The sequence below is a fragment of the Apteryx rowi genome, unplaced genomic scaffold, assembly GCF_003343035.1.
Source record: "Apteryx rowi isolate R43461 unplaced genomic scaffold, aptRow1 scaffold_135, whole genome shotgun sequence".
NCBI classification, from domain to species: domain Eukaryota; kingdom Metazoa; phylum Chordata; class Aves; order Apterygiformes; family Apterygidae; genus Apteryx; species Apteryx rowi.
This window is the reverse complement of record NW_020447586.1, coordinates 1,727,644-1,753,350: the sequence shown is the minus strand read 5'-3', so window position 1 is coordinate 1,753,350 and position 25,707 is coordinate 1,727,644. Positions and strand designations below refer to the sequence as shown.

The window sequence follows — 25,707 nt, the reverse complement described above, 5'->3', positions numbered from 1 at the left end:
GCCGCCGCGGGCAGGTGTCCCCCGGCGCCCCGGCACCCCCCGGGGCCCTACAGGCACGGCGCCTCTCCCCCGTGTGCGCATCGCGGTGTGAAACCTTCAGCTGCAGCCATGAGGGAAGCTGCCTGGAAACTTCCTCTGAATACGTCTTGAAATAATTAATGTTTGAGGGTTCCCGGTTTTGAGTCAGGAAGACTTCGCCCTCCTCCCTCCTCCCTTCTCCCCTGCTGGTCCGATGTATACTAAATAATAAATGGTGTTATGAGCGAGTGCCTGGAATTCTTTCTTGCTATTCTGGCTGTAAGGTTTAAGGTGCTTCAGGATGAAAAATGCAAAATGTCCACGGTTTGCACAGTGGCTTTGAGGGGGATGGACAGACCACAAGTGAACTAGGGTTTTGGTCATGTTGCAGTCTAGGTTTTCTGCTTTTTAAATGTGTTTTTTTTTTTCTCCAAAAGATGCTATCTCATATTATAAAAATACTTGAATATATAAGGAGAGCTCATTAAAAACAGACAAAAATAAATATTTCTATTTTTTCTGGATGCTCAAATACTATTGAAGGCAGATTCATGATCAGATGGCTTCAAAATTGCAAGCAAAGGCACAACCCCAGGGTTTGCACTCTTGACAAAGAACTAATTTATGCTACTAGCTTTTGTGCCTTGCACAACTGGCTTGACTTATTTATTTAATTTAAATCTTACTTCTGTAGCTGCTGTAGTTTTCTGTTATCAAAGGAGAATCTACCTTTTTTTTTTTTTTTTAGCTTTCAGAAAGCCCAGTCAGAATGGCAAAGTTGGTCTAATTTCATTCTTAATATGACAAAGTTTGTCTGTGGATTGATGTTGAAGGTAAAGGACGATGAGCAACATTGTTAGTTTACTCATGCATAATTTGTTTATTTTGACCTTCAGTTAAATACAGTCTCAGTCTTGATTTTGATAATGAAAAAGATGTTTCATATGTAAACTAGTATATTGATGTCTTCCTGTATCTGCAGACAGCTCTGATATCTTTTGGGCTCTTAACTTTGTTTAAAAAAGAATAAATGAAAACCATGAGCTTCTAATTAGTGAGTCTAGTTGTTCTTGTGGTTGCTCTTTGGTGCCATATGAAACTCTTAAATCAAAGAGATCATTGATAGTGACAGAGAAGGCAAGCTGCAGATGGGTACCAAAATGGCTTGGCTTGAAAGTCAAGCCGGGAGTTTCCATCTCTTTGCTAATGACTTCAGGGGAAAGGTTTTAACTTCTCAGAAGCTGACTGAAGAATATGTGGGATATGTGGACTTGGGAAGAAGAGACAATCTGTAGTGGAAGCCATAGCTGCCTCTTCCCTTTCTGCAACTCTAACTGGGGCTTTAATAATGTGGACATGGAAGTTCTTCACACTCATTTATAGTTTCCTGTACTGTGACACTTGGCAAAAACTTGATGAGTGTAAAATTGCTTTGGTGCTGCAACTGTGGCCTCTTACAATGACTGAAGTCCTGTTACTCAATATTCTCAGTCTATCAATACCTGTGTCAGAGAGATCAGCTTTGTACACTACAAAGCAACAAGGAGTTTCTAGTTCAGGACTAGAACTCCTTAACACTTACCCTTAGTACTATTTGAGACTGCTAGATTCTACTTAAGTCTGTCTGTGGTTATTTGTTGTTGTTTGGTGGCAGACCTTATTCTGATATGTAGTTTCTTAAGAAAGTCATTCCTGTGTGTGTTTAAGATGTAGGTGGATATCTGAGCTGATACTTGTGGATATCTGAGCTGATCTGTAATTCTGTTTCCAAAATCTTAAAAATAAAGCTTTCAGACTGATTTGGAGAACGCTGTCTGGTGGCTGTCTCTTACAGCTGTTAAGTCATATTAAAAACAAACAAGAAGACTCTAAATCACTTTGCACAAGTGTACATGGGTGTAGTGGCAGTTCTAAAGATCTCATTTTGCAATGTGAGGTGAAAGTTTGCATCCTCATGACAGGAGTTTCCGTGCGCTTTCAGAAAACTGAAGTGTGTTGTACACAACTGTGTCCAGTTTAAAAACTGGGCAGAGTAACTGTAGTAGTTGAGATTTGGCTAATTTATTTTCCACAAGACATTGGGAATATTCTGGCTTGTTTACTGATTCTTTTAGAGTAAACCTAATCTTGCACTTCTCTGCAAGATACCCATCCTGGACACTGGAGTGAGGTTCATCTCATCTCTCCTTAGTTATATAAGGTTGCAGTTGGACAAGATAGCTGAGCCCATCTAGCAGTGTGCTGCCACTGAAGAAAATGGGACCACATGTGCTCACCACCTCCCTAGCTTTGATTTTTTGGCTTTTGTCTTGGTTATTCAGTAAACTGACTTGGATCATTAAGATGACGGAAAGTTGCTCACTTTTTCCTGCTGATCTAGTTTTCTCTCTGTTTAGCAGAGAACAGAGAAGTACAAGAACTGGCATGTAGGGTGTGGCTGACAGCAGGGCAGAGAAGTGGACTGAGTAGGACTGTGTCTTTTGGCAACCTGCAAGCTGTTCACTTGACTTAGGTGTCTTGTTAGCTGCACCCTAAGAGTTAGACTAGTTGTTTTTAGGTATTCCTTTTAGAAGCAATGGAGGGAAATGGTAGGATAAATTGCTCTCTGGAGATGTCCTCTGACTGTGGAAGGAGCATACTTGATTAGGTGGCTGAAGTTGGCCAGAATGAATCCTGGTCTAGCTGCCCTTCCTGTGCTGTTTAAATATTTTTGCAGGTGGTTATTCTTGTTTCTCTGGATGCATGTGCAACTCTGCATCTTCTAGTTGTTACAAAATTCTTTCTGGAGTGCTTTATCTATTTGTTTTATTCTAATCCATCTTTTAGTTCTTTGACTTCCCACCTAATTAGTGGATCAAACTCAAGCTTCTTGTCACCTTCAAAATTCTATAGGACTGTTCTTACTCTCCTACTCAAATTAAGTTTTAAGGCCTAGTCACCTGTTTGTTGTATTTTCTGTTATCCAACTTCAGTCTCGTGTATGGTATGATTTTGTTTTTTGAACAGAAGTCAGAGCCTTGTTCTGTTCACATTTATAGTATCTCACAAAGAGCTGTGGCTTGTTTTTATACTTGATGTTGCTATATGTAATGAACTCCTTGCATACTGTGCTTTTAGGGGGTGCCTGTCATGCAGTGGGTGCTGCTGTAGCTGAGTAAATAAATAGGCTTCTCTTGATAGTTGATAGTTGAAGTCTTTAAGAACAAGAAAAAAAGTGAAGTGGAGGAAAAAAAACAACCTTCCTAATTCTATTCTGAGGAATGGCTGGGGAGATGATATGCATGACTGTGAAAGAAAAAAAAGGAGGCTCATGACAGGGAAGAGAGAGATAAGCCAAAATGAATTTCTCATCTCAAGATTATACTTGGGGGGGGGGGGGAATTCAAGTATCCTTGAGTTAAGGCATATAGAATTCTTGGTCAGCTCTTGAGAGGTGGAGAAGAGGGAAATCCCATTTCTTTTCCTCGTTTGTGAAAGAATTGGGAGAACTTGCCAATTTAACAGTATTTCCAGTTTATTTTTTCTTTTATCCTGATTAGGTGAGGCTTTACTATGTACTTTCCTATCAGTGATAGCTATTAGAAGAATTCCTGCGTTTCCTTGCTTTGAGCAGTATGTCCAGTTGTGATTACCATGTTGCTGTGTGCGAGGCCTGTAGAAAACTTGAGCTGTGGTTCTCAACAACCTAAGCTGGTGCTGCTAACTAAAAACACAGTCTTGGGAGATCCAGGATCCTTGTTCTTGCTTCCATACCACCCCTTTTCTATGCTGAAACAAATATTTGTGTGGCTGTGCAGTGAACAGGATTGGGAAACTGATGTGACTGGAAAATGAGCTGTGATCCTGTTTGCCAGGCTGTCATACAGGCACTGTTGGCCTGAGGGAGGGTGCAGAAGAATGGCAGGGAGCCCCAAGAGGAGGAACAGCTTCATATTTATGGAGGGATAGTCATGGTTGGTAGCTAGGCTACTATGGGAGATAGTCTTTTTTTAAATAAGAGCAATATTAGATTCAAACTGATGATGGCAAAGTGAGGAATTGGGGCCTGGGTGCAAACCTAACTGTGAGTGCAGGACTAAAGGCATTCTGGACATCTAAGCTTCAATGTCACTTAGAGAAAATGTCTGTGCAATGGATTTCTAGCTGTTTGACTTGCCCATGAATAATGAAGGTGAAATTAGATAGTTTACTATTACCCTGGAAATAGCTGGATCATCAGCTAGAATCTCAAAGCATGTGATGAGCTCAGTTCAGCACCAAACTCCCAGCTGCTGATTTTAGATAGAATGTCCCTCCTGTGACAGAGCAGTGCAGCCTTAGATGGGACTTGAAAATGCTGCAAGCTTCAAGTTCTTAGAGGAAAGAGTTAAGCAGGCAATACTGACAAAGTAGTGAAGGAAATGATGACATTATGGAACACATAAAGATAATGTAAGTAGCAGATGCAAGAGCAGAATTTTGAGTTGCTCCATCACTCCAGCATCCTACAGGCAGGATTAGGTTCCCTCTTATGGGAGGGCGTGTGTCATGCTTCCTTTGTGTGCATTAGCTGCTAACCAAGGAGAGTTGTAGAGCCAAAAGAAAAATTCTGATGTGTAATTTGAGTGATTAACCTAATGACAGTTTACATTGTGCAGTTTGACACAACTGTGTCACCTAGTAATGCCATATTAAAATGATTGAGGACTGTTCAGTAAGTCAGGCTTACTGTTACTATTATGTTACTCTGTCTGCTTATAGATCAGGTTTCAGGATGAATTTCATCTGATGAATGCCATTATGGGGATATGTTTAGGTGTACAACAGATTAAGACCTCCAGTTGGACTTGTCTGCCTATTCTGGTTTCTATGTCATGTGAGGTGATTGCGCTCTTTGGGAAGCGTCAGCTGGTGTTACGCTAGTTCATTTAGGAAACTCCTTGTTTACATTTGTCTTTGTGGCAGGCTGAGATTTCACTGTGGCAGTTGTCCAAGGCTGAAGCACATCTGCTGCCCTCTTAGAGGAGATAATTTTCTTCAAAGTTACTTGTATCACATTATATAGTTCATTGAAGATATTGGTAAAGGATATAACTGTCATTGACTATAACCAAATGTGTTGCAATGCAAAATTTATGATTCAATTAATTGTGGCAAGGTACTGTAACTAGTTCGATGCTTTTTTTTTTTTTTTTTTAATCTTTCAGAAGTGATTTCTCTAGCTTTTTTGCTTTGTAGCTTAAATCAGTCTTCCTTCTCTGTCTTTATTCTGAAGTGAATTTCCAAGGTAGAATTGAGCAGTAAAATAAACATCAATATGGGCTTGATGTCAGCCTATGGCTTCAATTACTGGGCAAGTGTTTGGCGCAGTGCAGCTGGTACACTGAGCAACTGCTCAGAAGAACCATGTTGTCTTAATGCAAGCAAAGTTGTAACAGCTGTTCCAGGGTTTCCTGTGGTGCACATGTGGTATACTGTAATATGCTAGAGGTACTGTTTGGGGAAGCTGATTTAGTACTCTTCGAAGCATATTTCACTCCTGGGGAGTGAAGTCAAGATTCATGGCTGGGGAACTGCTGAGTTTTAATCTGAACTTGGTTGCTGTTTTGATGTGTGCCCTTTAGATAGCATCCCAGAGAAGGAAGGAGAGGATTAATTAAATTCTTGCACAATAATTTAATCAAGTGAAATGTAAGAATATTACTTGAACGGTCTAAGAATGTGTCTTCCATGCAGTAGGGACTTTCCTGTTGGATGCATCAATGCAAGGAACAATGCACTGGAGGGTAGGATGGTGGAAGTTAAAGGTTTGTTTTCAGATATGTGGACCTGTAATGATAACTTGGAGCAATAGGTTTGGAGAAAGCTGTAGGATAAATTTCAATTAGTTAAGTTGGGAGTTTGAGACCTACTGCTGTTGAATATAGTGAAATTATGAGTGTGTTACTCGATCAGATTCCTGCTGAATGTTCACACCTTGATTCAGATTTATTTAGGAATCTATACACAGCTTATTCTTCTGTTCTTGTGAAAAGCTTCAGTATCTGCTTTTGCCTTCCACAGAATTTTGTTTAACTTAATCTTCATTAAATATGTTCTGCAGAAATTTCATGGTTACCTATTGACATTTAATAAAGGGACTGTTTCTAGCGTGGGTTTGTTGTAGAAAATTCGAGGTGTGGATGTATTTTGGACCTGTAACCTAATTGGCATTTTAAAGTACTTTGAATTGTTTGTTTATTTTGCAGAACATGTTTTAAGGTACACTTGATGGGGGTATTAATACATTGTATAAATGTATCTTCTGGTAAAGGAATGTGTACAACCACAGTGTTTCTTGTTTTTTGTTTTTTCTGCGGCTAGTCAGTTCCTTGTTTTGAATCTGTGGAGATTGTTTTCCTTTGTTTTTTGTCTTGGAGAAGTGATTGGACTTTATTTGGACTCTTGGAGAAGAGTCACAGTGAGCAGTAAATGTTCACTTCAAACACTTCAGTTACTGTCTTCATTTGACTAAAATAGATAAGATGAGAGAAGCTGGAACCAAGTTATAATCTGAAATGCTATTTATTTGAGGAAAGGCAGTCTTGTCTAATTACTTTTATAGGTGTGTACGAAAACATGAATGCTTTCAAACAATGTCACTTATCATGAACTGCTCCCTTGTTTAAAAAAAAAAAAAAGAAGCTTTATTGTTGCCTCTGCCTTAAGGGAGGGGGGGGAACAGGAATCTAATACTTTGTTTAGCCCACAAAATCAATGACCAGAGTCCATTTTTTGGTTTTGGTATTTCTCTACAATTAGAGTGGAAAAACAGCTCAGTAAGGTGCAGTACCATGTAATTATGTAGGGATGTAAATGTGGTCTGCATTATAATTAGTTCTGCTGCTGTCACCAGCATTTCTGTAGCTGTGCCATGAAGTGGTCGAAAACCACTGTTTTTTTGAGGAGGGTTCAGTTAGTGTTGGTAACACTCAGCTCTGTGATCTGGTTTACTCTTAAGTGCTGGCACAAATGAGGGATGGGTGTGGGAGAATAGGAAAGGACCTCCCTTAGGGTGGCATCCTGCTCTTGTCAGCTTCACGGGACTATGAAACCACACCCAAGCGCAGCTTGAGATCTGGCTACCCACTGAAAGGAGCAGTCTTGCTGCTTTTCTCGCATTGGGTGTGGGGCTTATCTGGCTCCAGGGGGCCAATTCATTTTATTAAACTGGTAGAAAATTATTGTTATCTTTTTTTCCTGGGTGGCTTTTTTGCTAGTTTAGCAAGAAATTCAGTCTAGAAGAACAAGTGAACAGACTGAGTTGATGCAAGAGGAGGGATGATTGCAAGTACATGAAAAGGGAACCTTCCTCTTTCAGGGAGTTACTTGGTGGCTTGGCCATTTCACTGATCTACAAGCCAAGTGGATCAGGTAGTCTCACCAAACGGTGATTGTCCCAAGCTATCTGCAATTCTGAGAACTTTGAATTAGCTTTAAGTGAGGTAATGCAGGTAACCAGACACAACTTAGCCACAGTAGCTTATAGTTGTGTGTGGGCTGACTTATTCTGCTTTACAGCATATATCTTGGGAATGGAGAGCAAATTAATCTGTCTGGAACCTTGTGTCTCAGCTGGACTGAATCTGGTATGAGAAATTAGCTTGTTTAAAGGTAAACTGGTCAGGTGTGTGAACTGCAATCATGGGGGTTAGATGTACTCTGAGAGAGGCAGTGCCAAATGTCAAGTTGCTTGGGTGGCTGGAGTATATTGGGGAAAGATCAATTTTATTATTTTATTGTAATCTGTGCAGAGCTTTTCCTATGATATACATGGGTGCAACTCTGTTAGTGAAAGAAGTGCTGATGATACCAGTTAAGGCAGAGTCTGAGTATTGATTCTTTACATGTCTGTCGCATCTATTTGAGTTTAATGATGTGGGTTAAATTTCTGAAGTGTAATTTCTTCTTGAGGTGGGGAGAAAATTAAGGGGAACTGGCTGTTTTGTTGGGTCAGGTGCTAGTTCTGCATTATTTAAAAATAAATTACAGTTCCATGGATAAGAAGATACATATATTTACTACAGATTTAAAGTCAAAAGAGAGGAAAAACAAGTTTCTTCTTTGAAGAAGGTGAAAGTCAAGTATTATTTCTTTGCTTTTATTTCCCTTTCTCTCAAGGGCCAAACTATTTGAAGGAGTTTTAGCTAATTTCCGAACACTGCAACAAGAAGGATTCTTTTGAAATCCAGCTTTGGCTTTCTGTGGAGAAAAAAAGCTAGCTATTGTTGAGAGTCTGAAGTTCTTCCTGGTAGAAATTACTAGGTGTGAGGATGTAGTATACATTGGGTGCTTGTTTTCATAATTTAAAGAGTTTTTCTGATCTTGTTGCACTTTCCCATATTCCTTTAGGGCTGGGATGACACACTGAGTTGCTGAGATTTCATCTGTCTTTCAGTGTGTGAGGTGTTGAGCTGTAGTTTCTGTTTCTTTCTGAGAGTGTGTTCAGATGAGTTTTAATTAGACAACTCATAACACTAATAACACTTGATTTTAATACACCCCCCCCATTCTTTGACTTCATTCAAATTAAATTATAGGATGACTTCACAGCCAGCCTTCTTACAAACATAAGTAAGGGAAATGCTTTGAGCTGATGTAACTGGTAGTACCTCATTTAGGGCTTTGGGTAGCATATTGGGTTTTAATCAGACTATTGTTGTACTACATGTAGTACATGTTTTGGATAAGCGTTCTTCGACACTGGTCAAGCAAGGAAGGCCTGATGTGGGCTGTCATCCTTCCCAGTATGTGAGCGGATAGATTTTGTTTTTGTTGCAGACATTCCATAGCGAGACACTTTTCCCCTTTTTCTTCCTCTGCCGTCCAGCCTCCTTGCATACTGGAGTTCTTTGCAGGCCTGCCCAAAAGGGCAGGGACAGGGCAGTAGGCCTGCAGTGAGTAACGGAGAGAGTTGGAAGTAGGAGTCCATGTGGCCAAAACTGAAATCCTGTGCTCTTGTCTGATCTATGGACCCAACTGTTCTGAGCTGTGGGGTCTAAGAAATGCAAGTAAAATGCTGTTGATGGACTACATTTTCTCCTAGATATGCCTGAACAGCAGAAATGATCATCAGCTGTTTCAAAAAATTGGTAGAGTGTACAATAGCCTGTGTATATCTTATGCTCTTGCAGTGTGCCGCCTTGGTGGATGTGGGATTACTCGAGAGAGTTTGGAGATTAGCCAGTGAGTGCTGTCTCTTACATAAAGCCTGCCATCTTCTGGCTGTAATGCAAAATCGTCCAAAAATTTACTTTCTTTGGACATGGTTTTTGGAAGCCTTTGTGCGCACACTTCTCTCTCGAGTTTGATGTTAATCACATATTGCTATATGTGATATTGAAAAAGCATCTATTAAATTTGAAAGTCTCCTTTTAAAATTGTGTGTTGATTTGATATTAGTCTTATTTTGCTGAGAAGCTTTGCTATTGTTTCTTGTTAGTGCAGTATCTTGATTTAAAAAGTAGTGGATGTTTTAATGCTTTAAAACACTTTGAATCTCGTTTTTTAAGAATCTTTCTTTCACTTTTTAGTCTCCTGAGTTTAGTGTTGTGAATTCTGATTTTATTTGTTTCTGCAAAGAGAAATATGAAAGCTGAACAGAAACCCGATAGCTGTTGTTCTATTGAGCCTGAAAGTGTCCCTTCATATAAAATGTTCCTAATTTGATAATAAACATTAAGACTTTTATATGCTACTGTCCTAGCCAGATATGGATGTGTGGATATCCCAGAGAGAAAAGAACCAGCTAAAAAACAAGAGAGTTTTTTGTTACACATACTTACACACAGCCGCATGTGACATCTAAAGATTTAACAGTCATTTTGATTTCTGAGTATACTTTTCCTGAGATGTTGCCCTTATTTTTGGTAGTGACCTGTTGTAGTGTTATTTGTGAGTGATTTAATTTAAGCTGAAGAGCATGAGATTGTGAGGAGGTATTTTACTTTTTTCTTTTGTTTTCTTTACATAAGCATTTTTAGGGAACAAGCCCACTGGAAACTGTTTAACCACTTGTATAGACATGAAAACTAATTTGAGCAGTGATTTGAAAAACTTGACTGTCTACCTTCTTGAAGACAATGACACCTGTACCTCTGCACCAGTGCAGTTGCATTGATGGCACAGACTGTTGTGTAGACAAGATTTGGATCTCTTTGCTGTGATCTGTAAAACTTTGCTATTACATACAATTAGAAGGGTGTTGCAAAGCAGTTCAGTAGGTTACAGCTTCTATTAATGGAGAACTGGCTTAAAAATACTGAACATAATTTTCATTAAGAAGTTGGTCTGTTAACTGGAAAGGGATGACTTGAGGCCCTGACGGCCCACACAAGTTCCTGCGTGGATAAAAGGAAGTGTGGAAAACTTACTTGTTTCCACCCTATGGAAAAGGCCTTCTGATGAGGGAACTTCCTTCCTCCTATTAAGGTTCTGGTGAAGATGGGGCCTTTTACAGTGACTAAAGAGACAATAAAAGGTGTCTTTAGTTGCAAACACACTGTTCCCTTTTCTGTGTATGCCTTACTATTAAAATCCTTTGACACTGTAAATGTTTCCTTTAGATTAGGGTTGCTACGGCGCAGGCAAGTATTAAGCTGCTGCTATATAGAATGAGAAAGCAGAACTAGGTAGTTTATTAGAATTGGAGTAAATTAAGCCAAGACAAAATATTTTTGTTAGGTGACTCAAGTTTTAAGATTCAGAATATACCTTGTTTTCCTAGTCATCAGCCTATTTGGGGGCATTTCTAGACTTTCCTAACCACTTTCCCTGGTTTATTCCAGTTATGCAAAAAAGGAATCTGATCTTAATGGAGCCCAAGTCAAACTTCGAGAGTTTGAAGCAGCCCTCAATTCTAAAGAAGCTGCACTGGCCACAGCTCTTGGTGATAAGAAGAGCCTGGAGGGAGAACTTGAGGATTTAAGAGATCAAATCGCACAGGTGAGAAGAAATGGTCCACTGTCAAGCTTTTGCCATCAAATGACGTTTTATAGATATATGGTATATCCGTAGTAAAAGAGCTACAATTCATTCTGATAAAATGCAACTTTATAGCCAAAAAATGGAAGCAAATCAGTTATCTCGTCAATACTAGAAATAAGTTATGGTTCACTGTCAGAACTGGAGGCAGTACTCATTAGGTGTCTGCCTGTGTTCAATATTGTTCAGTTAGCTTATTAATGATGTGAGTGGTGAAATAGAGCACTTATAAAAATTGCGGACTCTATGAAATTTCAAGGGGTGGCACTTTAAATAGCAGAATTAAAAATTCCAAAGTGCCTCCCAGCTTTAAGTTTGCGATTGTCTGTACCCTCCTTTGCTTCTGCCTGTACTTCTCTATCTTCTGGACTTCTAATAGAACATGGAGGAAAAAAGTCTTGTGCTAGTTTTGTTAACCCTTTGAAATATTTGATTTGTGGTCTTCAGCAGCATTAGGCAATAGGACCAGTGTAGGAGAGGTCTGAAACCCAGAAAATGGTATTTGCCAAGTAGAAAAACGGAAGATTTTTAAGGAAAATTCATAAAGGACATTAAGATGATAGTTATCAGTGTGCAATATATAGAATTCACTTGTATAAGTAACTGTAAAAAAAAAAAAACCAAAAAACAACAAAAAACAAAAACCAGTGTCTTAAGTTTTGCATTTAATTGTCAAGTTAAGGCTTCACACACCGTTAGCCACTATCTGTTGGGAACTGAGATCCTTGTATCATATGAGTTCTGCTCCATAACCTTTGCTGTGCTGAATCCTTTTTTATTTTTTTTCTTTTTTAAAGCTTGAGGTTTCTTTCGCTGCTGCCAAGAAACAGCTTGCAGATGAAACCTTACTGAAGGTGGATCTCGAAAATCGTTGTCAGAGCCTCATTGAGGACTTGGAATTTCGTAAAAATATGTATGAGGAGGTAAAGTGATTCAGTGTCAAGAATTCACAGTTTTAAAGAGAAGAAAACAACTGGGGTTCATTCTAGAATAATTTCTGTTGGAAAGAACTTCAGGATGTCATCTGGTCCAAACTCCCACTCAAAGCAGAGTTTACTTCCATTCTAGCTGGAAAGTTTCCATCTTTCTGTTGTAGAAAAATAACATGTGAACTTAGAGTTTTTTTAGAGCATTATGTACCATGTTCTTTTGTGTTAAATTCTCCCTATGGTGCCATGTACATTTCTTTTCATAGTAATGAAAAAGTAAATTAAAAAAAAATTTTTTTCCAGAAGTGTCTTCATGAGAAATAAAGTGGAGAATGTCACTAAAACAGGTGCTGTGAACCTGTGTTGGTTTTTTTTTGTTTTTTTGTTTTTTTTAAGTTTCATAACTTTCTAATGATAGAACCAGAAGTTGTTGAATTCTTTTTTTAGGACTTTCTCTTGTCACCCTCTCTTACCCCTGTAGTGCTTAATAGCACTACAGGAGGAGCCTTAGAGCAATAACAAATATATCTAAAAGCACTTTCTTTTGTACCATGTGTTCATTTCCTCCAGTTTTGTTCTAGCTTTGATCATGTTGTTGGAATCACTTTTTCCAGTGACTAAGGGCAAGCATACAAGTAAGTGGGGGAAGAACACTGGCTAGTGAAGATGACCATTTGATTTTACAGTACTTCCATTTTGTGCTAGCATGACAGATACATAAGATACCCATAAGGAAAGGGGGGTATTTCTAAGATCTAATAATGATGAGTTATATTTTTTTGAAAATGCAGACAACTGTCAGAAGGCAATGCGACTTCACATGCTGATGATGTCCTAGCTGTTATTGCAATGACTCCCTGTTATAAAATAAAGTACTGTGCAGATCGGACTAGGGAAATGGCCCTGAGAAACTTCAGTCTTTCACTACTGTTAATTCGTTTCAGTAGAAACACTGACAAATGTAAGCTACTCTAATGCTTATCTGCAAAGCTAGCTAAAAGCTGTATTGCTTGCTGAAGAAAACAAATTACTCTTGGTTGATAGTGTTCTAAAATTTGTTTTGCCTAATACTTACTGAAGGTTATTTTTCTGTTTTTCTTAGGAAATCAACGAGACGAGAAGAAAACATGAAACTCGCTTAGTTGAGGTTGATTCTGGGCGTCAAATTGAGTATGAACACAAACTGGCCCAAGCACTTCATGAAATAAGGGAGCAGCATGATGCACAAGTGAAACTGTACAAAGAAGAACTGGAACAGACTTACCATGCCAAAGTGAGAACATCTTTTCATACAGCTGTCTGACATACTTTACCTTTGCTTTATTTAAGGGAAGGATAACCTGGTGTAATTATTTGCCTTTCGGAGGATTTCACTCTGGAGCTTGGTTTAAAATTACCATGCTTTTGATTATGAACTTGTATTTCCAGGTTTCATTTGAGGAGCAGGGTTAAACCTCAGGAAGCACAACAATATAGCTACTGAATTAGGGTGGTGACTGTGGAAAAGTGAGCTGACTGTGGAAAAAGTGATTAGTACTAGGCTTACTGTGAATTCAAGGAGAATTAATTTGTTTATTACAAATCTATTGCATAAAAACAATCTTGATGATAATAAGGTATCCCATATTTTGTATAAAACTTGCTTCATGAAAGCACTTTCTGAGAAGACAGCATCCTGAGTTCTCTGACCCTATATGCAACATTGTTATGCAGAAGCTTTACCACACCCAATGATTTCTGCTTTTCACTCCCCTAGAGTGAAAACACATTTGAACTGAAATCAGTTACACTTTGTAATTTCCTTCCTCTACTATGATTCAGCATTTCTGTAAAGAGGAATCCTGATGTCTCAACTGAACCTGGTTTCTGTGGCTATACTTCTCACAGTTGGTATCTTTAGAGACAAGGTGGGGTGTTACAACAGATAAAAGTTAATACAAACTGGATTTATTAGCATAGTTTTCAGTGAAAAATTATAGTATTAATGGTGTGCAGTTGCCTATCTTTGGGGCTTCAATCTGACTTGGAAAAACTAGGGGAAAGTAAATGACTGAAAGTAAGGTCTAGCCAAAAATGGTTTTGGTTTAGCCTTTTTGTATTTACTAATATAAAAAAAACCTTTCATAATTAAGCCTTTTTCATTCCCTTTCTTAGGGGTACTTCTATATTTAAATTTTTAGATTTCATTTCATCTGAAGCACTAAATTCAATAATTAGTCTGTAGCACTTCCTAGGTAGATGTAATGTCATTCAACAGGAGTGTTGTGCCTAGTTAAAAAAAACTGAATGCCCGCTTTTTGTTTGCATTAACGGATAAAATTGAATCTGAAGTAGTGATAGAACGAAGAAGTGGTGACTCAGGGCACTGTTACTGTAATTTTAAGTCATATTGCCAATGTGCTTACATTGGGCTGAAAACTAACATTAGTTTATTTTGGGGTTTTTTTAGAGAATTGGTAATTTCAGTTTAGCTTCTACTATTCAAGCATATTCAAAAAACGGTGCTGTAGTATTTGACAATATAAAGTTAAATACTGGCCAATGTGAAAACTGAATTTAGCAATCCAACTAAAGTAATGCCTACAAGGGAAACCTTAACAAGTTTTTAATCCTAGAATAAATTCTCAAGAGGATTGTGATTTCAGATAGCTCAGTTCAGCATGGTAATTGAGCTACCATATTTAACCCCTAAGAAGAGAGATGTTTCATTGTGTTACAGCTGCAGAGAGGAACTTTGTGGCTTGCTGCTCTTGGTTTTGTTTGGTGACTCATTTTTCTTTTAATAAAGATGCTTTGAAACTGATGTCTTAATGTGATTTACTGCAGCTTGAGAATGCTAGACTGTCCTCTGAGATGAGCACTTCTACAGCCAACTCAGTAAGAGAAGAACTGACAGAAAGTCGCATGCGGATTGAAAATCTGTCTTCCCAGCTTGCAAGCCTTCAGAGAGAGGTAACGAACTATTTGTGAATCTTCAGTCTTGCTAATTAAAATTATTTTTGTTTGTTTTTAATATAAAAGACTTTCTTTCCCGTAACTTGTAAGTTTATTCATTTTCATGGCTTGCATTTGTCTTCTGTCTTACTGTTCTGTAAACTTCCAAATTCCTTAATATTTCTTTTTGATAAAGTTGAACTATTTTGTGCAATATCCTGCTACTGTAAGTATCTGAAAGGCAGTACTGTTAATTAGCTTCTGCCTAAAAAAATCCACTATATTTACTTTAAAAGTAGCAGAGATCAGTTATTGGACAAAGTTTGGAATGAAACTGTTTTTGCTACCTCTTTTCATTCCAGTGTTACTCTAAATATATGAGGGGAATCTGTCCTCCTCTGAGTTATAGCTGATCTTTTTCATGTATTAGTCTTGAGTCAGCCTCAAGTGCTTTGTAGACAGTAGCCTGGACTTCAGGCTTTGTCCCATCAAGTTCACTTGTTGGAAGTGCATGCCAGTGTGACGTCTTAGTAAGGTCTTAATCATATTAAGAAATGGTGAAATGCTGTTTCATTTGAAAATCTTAAACTGCAGGAAAAATTAAAATAACATATCTTAGAGCTACATAAGGATCTGATCCCGGTGCATTAGATTCTGTACAAACCAAACAAAAATCTTGCTTTATTTTCTAGATGGATGGGGCAACATTAGGCGCAAGTTCTCTATTAAGAGTCCACGACACTTTAAACAGTTTAGTTCTGTTCCATAGTAAATTGAATCTCTAGTATAGGAATTCCATAGAGCAAGATTCAAAGCGAGAGCCTGAATACATTGTCCCATTGTCTATTTGGTATCTTTCCTTCATACTGTCTTTCACCCTAGATCTGGTTTGCATCTAGAACTTTAAAAAATGTGGTAAACTTGCCAGGATTAGGGTGAAATACAAGACTGAGAAATATATCAAATAACTATACTTGAGTGTTTATAGAGCAGGGTCTTAAGCTAGATATATTTGAAATCAGATCACAGAGCACATAGATCATACACATAAAAGTGTGACACAGCCCATGATAAGCTACACATTCAGTACTAGCTTATTTGCTGGGAGTAGCCTCACACACTGCACTGGAAAATCTGAAATGAAAATGAGATGTGTTGAGGTCTGGTTCTGAAGTGGGTTTTTTTATAACTTATTAATCAGGTGAAAATGGAACAAAACTTTTTTTTTTCTCCCTTGGAAAAATGTAAATTATTAATAATACTTAGCTTTGATCATTTCTGTAATTAGTGATGTTTTTTGAATTCCTACTGTACGGTAGATTTCTGCAGGATTTCCAAGTTCTGTATATTTCAAGTGAAGAGTACATGCAGGGGGCATTATTTACTAATTCCCCCCAAATCTTTGCAAACACTAATGAGCCTTTCCAATTTTCTTGTTACATAGGCAGTTTAATCTCTGGAGGACATCAGATGATGTAATGAATGTGCATGAGGTTGCACAAGAACTGGGTTGAGACTCTTGTCTGCTTAGCTCTTCTGTCTTCACATTATCACCATCTTTATTTGGTGTTTCAGTTGACATGGATTTCTGACATTTTCTCTTATGTTAGTTAGATATCTGTGTTCTGTTGCCACCTTGGGAGTGAGAGCAAGGTTCAGAGAACTTGGTTCTGAGTCTGCAGAGGTATTGGTCATGTAATTCAGGGCTATCAAAATCAAACTCTACCAGTTGGACACCAGTTGTCTACCAAAAAAGTCCACTTTGCTGCTATGCTCTTTTGTAGCATGAGTGATGTTGGCTTACCAAAATACCAAGAAATTAGAGACTATTTTCTGTTTACTAGCACTAACTTTAACTAACTTTGTCCTCTTGGAAGAAGGCAACTCTCTTCTCTCTGATGCTGGTCTGGTTTGAGTTACCAACACTAAACTCTATAGTAGCTTCCAGTGGGATCTTCCATGTGACACTTAGAATTTCTTTTCTTAAACTCCTTACCTGACTTGAAGATTGACAACTGGTTATGCTGGTACTCTACCTCAGTCTTTTAAAGCTGCCCATTTTCACTGTCTAGACTGTGGTGACTTCCTGAATGGGGTACCTGCCTAGCAAACTTGGTCACTTAACCAGGCAAGATGGTTCTGGGTGGGGCATTGGTTCCTGTGTCTATCCTTTAATTAAAATACCACAAGAAACTGCTAAGCAGAAGAAAACATGCTCAGAGAAAGTAAACCTTAAAGGTCAGATCACTTGGGTAATCTTTAATAAGCATTCCATTCTCTGTGTACAATATATACTGGCTGATGTGATTTTTGAAGTATGTGAGAAACTAGCTTTCATTGTGGACCAGTTACCACTGTACTTTTAGCCAGGCTTGAAGACTTTAATAATAGGCAGACAGTCATTCACTGAGAATAACGCCACCCCTATTCCTTTAGAGTATCTTCTAAGAGAATTTGGAATCTGCAGCAGCAGACCGAAGCAAGCAACAGACATCTGAAAGCTAAAGAGAAATTATTTATTGTAGGATCTGAAGTTTTGAGCTGAGTTTTCTTTCTACATCCTACCCAGCATGTCTTAAACACAGCCATTTTTCTTGACTGAGTAACTTCAGTTGTGCTAATGTTTCTTCAGAACCTGGGAAAAAGGAGCAGATAGCTTGTCTGTCAAAGTATTGTATGGACAATTGCTCAAGTATGTGACAGATGCAAGTTTCATTGAGATAAAAGGCATTATGTTTGTAGAAGATGAGGTGGAGAATAGGAAATTGAAGATGGGTGGGGTTGAATTCAGAAAGTGGTGGGGGGATGCTCAACCTAATCTTACTTTTGAATTCTAGGATGTCTGCATAGCAGAATTCTTGGAGGTGTGAGTGAACTTTTGTCTTTGCAGCACTGATGTGTCTTTCAATGCTTTCTAGTCTAGAGCATGGCAAGATAGAATGCAAGAGCTGGAGGACACCTTGGCTAAGGAAAGAGAAAACTGTCGCAAAATGCTGTCTGATAAGGAGAGGGAAATGGCAGAGATAAGAGATCAGATGCAGCAGCAGTTGAGTGACTATGAACAACTTCTGGATGTTAAACTGGCCCTGGATATGGAAATCAATGCATACCGGAAGTTGCTGGAGGGTGAAGAAGAGAGGTATGAAAGAATGTAGCAATGGATGTTGATATTGTTGTGTGCTTCACTCGCTTGTCTAATTCTCTGTTAAAAGGGAGTTCTTAATGGAAAACACATTCATTAGGTGCTTTGCTGCTGTGTCTGAGGCACTGTTCTTTTCTCCCCCTCATATGACATACACTTCCAAGTCTCCATGAAAGCAACCTGCTTGAGTGTCAGACCACTAGCTCTCTGGGGGAACAAACATCACTTTTTCCAATAAGATTTGGCCCTGGGGACATAATGAATTGTCATTTGTGCATCTGTTTGGTACTGCTTTTAATGCTCTTTTTCAGAAGTAATTACAGGGTTATTTAGTTGTCAATTAATTTTCTTTAAGGATAGAATAAAAATAATAAAGTAATCGCTTTTGTGATTACCCAGCTTCTGAGGTAGCTGCATTTTTCACATATGACTCCAGGGTTCAGCAATATTGAGGATTTTTGCTTTATAGGTCACAGCTAGCATTTTAAGTAGTCTGTTTCAGTGTTTCTGAACTAGGTCCTACTAGTCTGCTGATTCCTCTTCAGTGTGAGGTGAAACTGCAAAAGTTGCTGTGCCATTTGATTTTTTTTACATAAGGTTCCTACAGTGGCTTCAGTCCTTCGGTTCAGTTCTTTACTTGCTCCATTAGACCAGGAATGCAATCTTTAATGAGTGCATATGGATATTTTTATGATCTTAATACAGTAGTCCATCACTATTCCATGCTTCCAAAGCATTTCTCAGCAATTCAACTTTTTTTAAGCCTAAAACTTCATTTTTTTGATACAATGTTTATTTACAATATTCCTGTACTTTTAGCTAAAAGAGCTCAGTTATACCAGGCTTCCCTTATGGGAAGAGGGAGAGAGAGAACAAAATAGATGATAAATGAAGGTAGAAAATTGTAAAATGAAGAAGTATAATCTATGCATTTTGTTTTCTTCAATTTAGGCTGAAACTTTCTCCAAGTCCAGCTTCTCGAGTGACAGTTTCACGGGCTTCATCGAGTCGTAGTGTACGTACAACCAGAGGAAAGAGGAAGAGGATCGATGTGGAAGAATCTGAAGCTAGTAGTAGTGTCAGCATCTCCCACTCAGCTTCTGCCACAGGAAATGTCTCTATTGAAGAGATAGATGTCGATGGGAAATTCATCCGTTTGAAGAATACCTCTGAACAGGTTTGAAAATGCACACATGATGTGACTCTACAGTGGGCTTATTGGAAGTAGAAGGCATCCTCAGCACCATTTGAGGCTTCATGTTGACCCTGTTGCTAAAGCATGCTCTATAAAAGTGGTGGCACTAAGGTTTTGACTTAGTGTGTGCCAAAATGCACTTTCAAACAACCTTTTGGGTTGATGCTGACTACTTTCTGATGACTTTCAGTGCTTTTCATGGCAAAATTTAATGTTTAGGTTTCACACCCAACAAAGTACTAAACCACTCTTCAGAGTTGTGCCTTGCAAGTGATCTGACTTTTCAGTTAACATTGTCAGTGATAGGAAACAGTGAAAGCAGATGTAGACTACTGTGGGAGCCTCTTCAGAAGTTTGTCTCTGCCTTAAAAAGGCCAGAAATGAATGCATACTTGATGCAAAATAAAGGTCACAATTTAATTGCCAGGTTCCTTCTACTTGCATATAGCTTCTCTAAATCATAGTTTTTCTTCTTCCTTAGTTGCATCCATAGTTTTTTTGTTTTTTTTAAAAAAAAAAAAAGAAAGAGCCTTCAGAGCCCATGCCACCTCTCTACTGGCTAATTAGATTATTTCTTTCTAGGTAACATCTAGTTCCTTTGTTAGGTAACTCCTTGAACAGACTGCTCCTGGATAGCTTGGAGTTTGTACTGAGCAGGGGAAGGGTGGGCTGTATTTTTGCTGGTCAGAGGGTACTTCATTTGAGTAGTAGTCAAAACTTTTTCCTGTTTTTCCTCAGAAGGATGTTAGCTGTTGCATTCAATATTTTTTCCCCTCAAGATGTTACTTGTAGTTTCTGCACGACATTTCTGTGCTGTATACAGACAGTTCTACAAATCATCACAGGGTGGGGCTGGAGACTGAGCACTAAAATTTCTTAAATATCTTTGTCTGGGAGAAGAGGAAACTGAGCATTTTTCTCAGTAGGGCATCAGAATTGTAAGACCTAAATTCTTACAGCCTCAGTTCTAGAAAATGTCTGAATAATTCTGGTCTTGACCTGTGCTGTCTGCAGAAAACTGTATTTAGAAACACATAAGTTGCATTCTTTGTTTTCAGTGACATATAAACTTTGTTTAATGTAGACAGATCCATCAGCTTTGCTAAAAGGGAGCTCCTCTTGATGTTTTAAATGACAAAAATTAGTCTAGTTCTAAATGTTCCCTTTCATGAAAGGAGAGACAAACTCCTGCAGATGGTGATACATCATCACAGGCGTCTTAATCACCTAATCCAGGGTGAGACTTGTCCTCTAGGAGTCTTTGTTCACTGAATGGAAGAAGCCTTGGCAAACTGTCCTGGTCTAGACAGCTAATTTTTAGGTAGCTGAAGGCTCACAAATTAAAGCCTACTTCTAGTGAGTCAGGACCTGTCAGTTTATCCCTTTTGAGTTTTTCAGTGGTTTTCCCTTTCATGTGCCACAGGGGGTTCATTCCCTTTCAGTCTCCGAGCTATGGTGAGCGTACCAGCAGTTCTGTTACTGTCAGCAGCCCTGGTGGATCTTGGTTAGAATGCTTGGGAAGGTGTCCAGAGTTGAGCAACTGTCTGTAGCGCAGTGTAGTAGGTTGTGCCTAGGAACACTTAAAGTGTTTAACAGAGCAATATATACAGATATAAAATACATAAACTCATCTTTTAATGCAAGTATGGTATATTTTGTTGCAACGCCCAGTGGAATGTCAGCATTTATTAAGATAAATAACAGTTTATTTAAGATATTAACTGTCTTTTTTCAGATTCCAGAGGCAACGTATCTGATGTTTGGAAAATGGGGGGCGTGAGGGGGGAGGGGTATCTAAAAAAGATAGCTAGATATAGAAATATAGTTATCTAGATATATATGTAAAAATATATATCAAGACTCTTTGCAATGCTATGTATGAAAATATATATACATAAAGACTATTTGCAATATATATCTGCATATCTGATGGACCAAGCTATAACAAAATTCTGATGTAAATGATAAACATTAGTTAAAACCAATTTAATTTGGAATGAAAGGTAAGACCAATTTAACTAAAACAATAGATATTTACATGCTGAAGATGAAGTGGTAGTAAATGTTGTTACTGAAAGCTTTGTATATCACATATGGTTTTACATGAAAAATACCTCATGAATGTAACAGAAGATGACTGCTGGTGGAAATTGATTCTTTTTTCCTCCTTTTTATTAGGATCAACCTATGGGAGGTTGGGAGATGATCAGAAAAATAGGAGACACTTCTGCTACTTACAAATATACCTCAAGATATGTACTAAAAGCAGGCCAGACAGTTACAGTAAGTTTCAGTTGTTTGTGTGAAACAGGCTTTAGAATAATTTATGTAGGTTAGTAAGATACGTGGTTTTTAGTTTTGTCCTTTTCATGTAAGTGTTTTGAAAATAAGCTCTTATATTTGTATTGAAGTTAGTTCTATCAGTTGCTGGAAAGACTAATTTCTTGGTAGACAGAGCAACATTTTTCAGAAACTTTCTTTCTGTATGGAGCAATAGTTTTGACTGCAGATAGATCCATAGATATTCAAAAATTCTTCTGCTTGCACTAAAAAATGTGGGGCTGTTTTAATGTGGTGGGGTTTTTTTAACTGGAAGTGGCTAGGCAGAGACTACGGTTTTTTTCCTAACTGGAGAAAATTCACCATTCAGTTAAATGGAATGTGTTAACTCAATAGACAACATGAAAATACATTGTATAAGACTAGCAAGTAACATTTACATGTAACTTCTCTTACCAGATTTGGGCTGCAAATGCTGGAGTAACTGCTAGCCCTCCCACTGACCTCATCTGGAAGAACCAGAATTCTTGGGGCACTGGTGAAGATGTGAAAGTTGTACTGAAAAATTCTCAGGGAGAGGTAAAATACCTCAGATATCTCAGATACATTTAAATCTGTTTTCGCTGACTGTGTTGCCATCTCAGTGTCTTCCCCCAGTGAAGGTGAAGGCAGAACCATTGTCAGGGCTTTGAATATGGTTAAGATGACTTCCCAGGAACAGTAGTCTTACATTGTTTAGTAAGGTTTTTTCTTTTTGCTTTCCAGCTCAGCATACTCTATCCTGTCTTCAAAAATTTAACTGTGACTTAGAACTGCAATATTTTGAAGCTTGTGAATTTTTCCCTCTCCTGCTGTATTGATTATAAGTAGTAGAAGGATGATTTGTTCAGATATTCCCTCGATGCCATGAATTGGGCTGTGTCTTAAAGTATGCTTTGAGGATTAAAGGTGTTTATATGCTTTTCGGTGATTCTTCTCTCTCTGAAATTGGTTTTCACTTAAACTCTTTGTGTTTGTGGGGAATGGGGAAAGTTACAGTGAAATTTGGTTTTAACAAAAAGGCATTAATTCTGGTAAAGTGGAAGTTCTGACTTTGGCCAGGTAGATCAGTTGCTATGACATCTAGCAATCGATACAAAATATTTAAATGTATAACATCCAAAATTTATTTTGGATAAGTTTGAGAAGTCCATGTTAGAAGGACTTCTTTTAATCATTAAAAGAGATTTAAAACTAAAGCATTATGAATCCTAGTTGTATACTTTTACTTTTCACGTATGGTTGTACATAGGCAAAATCTGTTTGGGTAGCTTTCCCAACAGTTAGAACTCCCTTCTCTCAAAATGTAAGGGGATGAATACCAGATCACTAGAGGAGTCAGGTCTTAAATTTAACTCTGTTGTAGGAGGTTGCTCAGAGAAGCACTGTCTTTAAAACAACTTTACGTGAAGGTGAAGAGGAGGAAGTCGAGGAAGAAGAAGCAGTTGAAGCTGTGGAGGAGGAAGACCTTTTTCACCAGCAGGTGTCGTGTTAAATGCTGTTTTAATTTTTATCTAGGATGAAAACCCAAATATATAAGTAATGAATTTGGGGAAAGTACTGTCCTTGTAAACTGAACAAATTGGGCAGTGTATGGGGTTCACCTTTGCGGTTTGCTTGTTAGTGTTTTGTTGTTTGTTTTTTAATTTCTTTGGGATTTTGGTTGTTTTTAACCAGTAATTTAATGAAAGCATGAAGCTTTGTTATTAAAATTAGTAGAAAAAAATATTCCTTCACATATTCCCTTGAGGCTGAGAATTGGACTGTCTTAAAACAAGGGTTTGAAGCTGAAACGTTGTGAGATTTTTCTCTTATACTGTTTTTCAGGTAAGGTTTTCCCTGGGCCCATTGCTTGTGGTGAAATTTGGCTTAAGCCAATTCACATAAATTTATAGTCGCTTGCTTTGAGAACTTAAACCTCATATCTCATGCTGTTAGTACACTATCAGAAAAAATTGCCTCAGGCATGCTGAGGAAATGCAGCTCTAAAGACAGTGGAAATATGAACTTGATATAACAACATAAAATGTTTTGAAACATAAGAGAAAATACTGAAACATAACATATTTGGTTGTGTGCATTTTGAGCTTTACCCATTGCGTTATGATTTTGACTATGAAGTTAGCATTTCTAAAAAGATACTAAAAGTAATAAACATTAAGAAGCTCCTGTAATGCAAAGTTCAGGTTTCTTACTTTGGCTAAAACTTTGCTACATTTCAGTTAGTATATATCTTAACAAGTCAGTTATGCAAAATAATATAGACCACTAATTAAGCGTGCATATATAAACAAGCAAAAAATGGAGGGAGTTGGGGCTGCTTTGGAAATGACTGGTTTTGCTAGCCAAATTTTTGAGGCTTTAACTGAGTCGTAACTTTGTGGAATTTAATATAGTCAGATTTTTATTGCAGTTACGCAAAAGTACTGAAGTGCTTCTAGCTACTCTTCTGGTTTCTGGGATTGTGTAGTTCAACTAATGGGCATGTCTTAGTATTTTTGCTTGAGAAAATGTCACAGCAAGAGTGAGTTTGTTTTGATTTTAAAAAATCATTGTGGATGTGTTCCTCACAATACTTACCAACTATCTGAACTAAATGATATTTCTAGCTTGGGATTCCAATAAGAATTATTTAACTTGTGTTTATCTGGTACCCATCTCCCATTACCTCTCACAGAAGAGGATATCTAACTTTCCTTTACTTACTAGGGATTGCAGGTTGTATTACAGCTTTGGTGCAGGCTGGCTCTTGATAAGACTATGCCAGGCATATGACTGCCTATATTAAAAATGTTCAGTATGTTATTTGGAGCTGCTAACCCCCCCTCCCTCTTTCTATTCATAACAGGGAGACGCAAGGGCATCTAACAGAAGCTGTGCGATCATGTAAACTCCTCCAGTCAGCCAACTTCCTCAAATTATGGTAATCCTTGCCTACAGAACAGAGCCTTCTCAGAAGCACAACATATTTTTGTATTTCCTTTATGTGAATTTTTAAGCTGCGAGTCTGATGGCCTTAATTTCCTTTGTCACTGAAAAGGAAGTTTTATAAAAGAAACCATATCTGTAACTTTCTTGCAAGATGTGAATTATTGACACTGAACTATGTACTGTTTGAAAAATGACATCCCCACACATGAAATTTTTATGCCAGTCTTTTTTTAAACCTTGTTAGAAGGGGAATGTGCCACTGTGTTTTGGGGTTTGTTTTTTTAGATTACACCACTTAGACTAGCCATCTGCTGTTGACCTCTTTATATTTAGGTGCTGTTGGGGCAGGGGAAGGCATTTTCGATACTATGAACTTTTTTGTACTGAAGACTTTTTTTTTTTTCTACGATGCGATCAAGGTTGCAAAATTTTTTTATAGAAAAGAACAGCTTTGTTCAAAAAAAGAACAGAATGTAGCCTAGTTGATCATGTAAGCACTCAGAGGATGAAGGATACAGCAAAACTTGTTTTTATTGGTACTTTCTTCTTTACTTAGATTTCTTATTCAGGAAGGGGGCTCATGTTAAACGCGTTAGTTGTGTTTTTAAGATAGTGTAACCAGCTTAAATTTTCTTATGTGATATTAACAAATAAAAGGCTGTTTTAATATGGATTGTCTTGTTTGTTTACAATTTGTAAGAGCTCAAAAATACATCTTTTAGGAACCTAGTCTAAATTTGTATGCAATATAATTATAATTTTCAGCAGTGTGGAAAATTTCTGTCCTTTCTGCATTCATCTAATCTCTGAAAAAGCTTTTGAATAAAAAAGTAAGTGTCTCTATATAGACATTTCAAACATGAAGTTTTTGGAATTTGTTTTTCAATAGAACTGAGCTGAAAATTGAATGAGTGTGCTGATTATTTAGAACTGATAGGCTTTGAAGCTGGAGAGGCATCTGTGTAAATGAATTGGTGACACTTGGCACGTAAAGATTTCTCTTAAGATTATGGGTGACTTACCCTGACATTTGGAAACTGAGTTCTTTACAGCATTTTTTGAATTCTCTCTGTTGCATAACTGTTTCTGCCTTGCTTTTGCTTGTATGTTAGTTCTTACTGGACTGGCTCCCATTATCCAATACAAGTACCCAGCTCGGCTGTTTAAGCACTGCCCAGTGGAATTCTAGAAATACTGTACATAGTTATCTTCCTCTTAGTTAGGAAGTATTTCTTACA

At 37.9% G+C, this 25,707-nt stretch overlaps 1 protein-coding gene across 1 annotated transcript in view; it reads left to right on the top strand.

The window, feature by feature from the left end:
- Positions 1-25,142, top strand: part of LMNB1 (lamin B1) — a 25,962-nt gene extending 820 nt beyond the window's left edge. Inside the window, exons 2-11 of the mRNA XM_026056981.1 lie at positions 10,824-10,980; positions 11,817-11,942; positions 13,051-13,221; positions 14,775-14,900; positions 17,801-18,021; positions 18,976-19,201; positions 21,398-21,502; positions 21,959-22,078; positions 22,905-23,021; positions 24,387-25,142. Of these exons, the coding sequence (XP_025912766.1) occupies positions 10,824-10,980; positions 11,817-11,942; positions 13,051-13,221; positions 14,775-14,900; positions 17,801-18,021; positions 18,976-19,201; positions 21,398-21,502; positions 21,959-22,078; positions 22,905-23,021; positions 24,387-24,428 (1,411 nt within the window). The 3' untranslated portion in view covers positions 24,429-25,142. The remainder of the gene's footprint in view (positions 1-10,823; positions 10,981-11,816; positions 11,943-13,050; positions 13,222-14,774; positions 14,901-17,800; positions 18,022-18,975; positions 19,202-21,397; positions 21,503-21,958; positions 22,079-22,904; positions 23,022-24,386) is intronic.
- Positions 25,143-25,707: the final 565 nt, after the last annotated feature.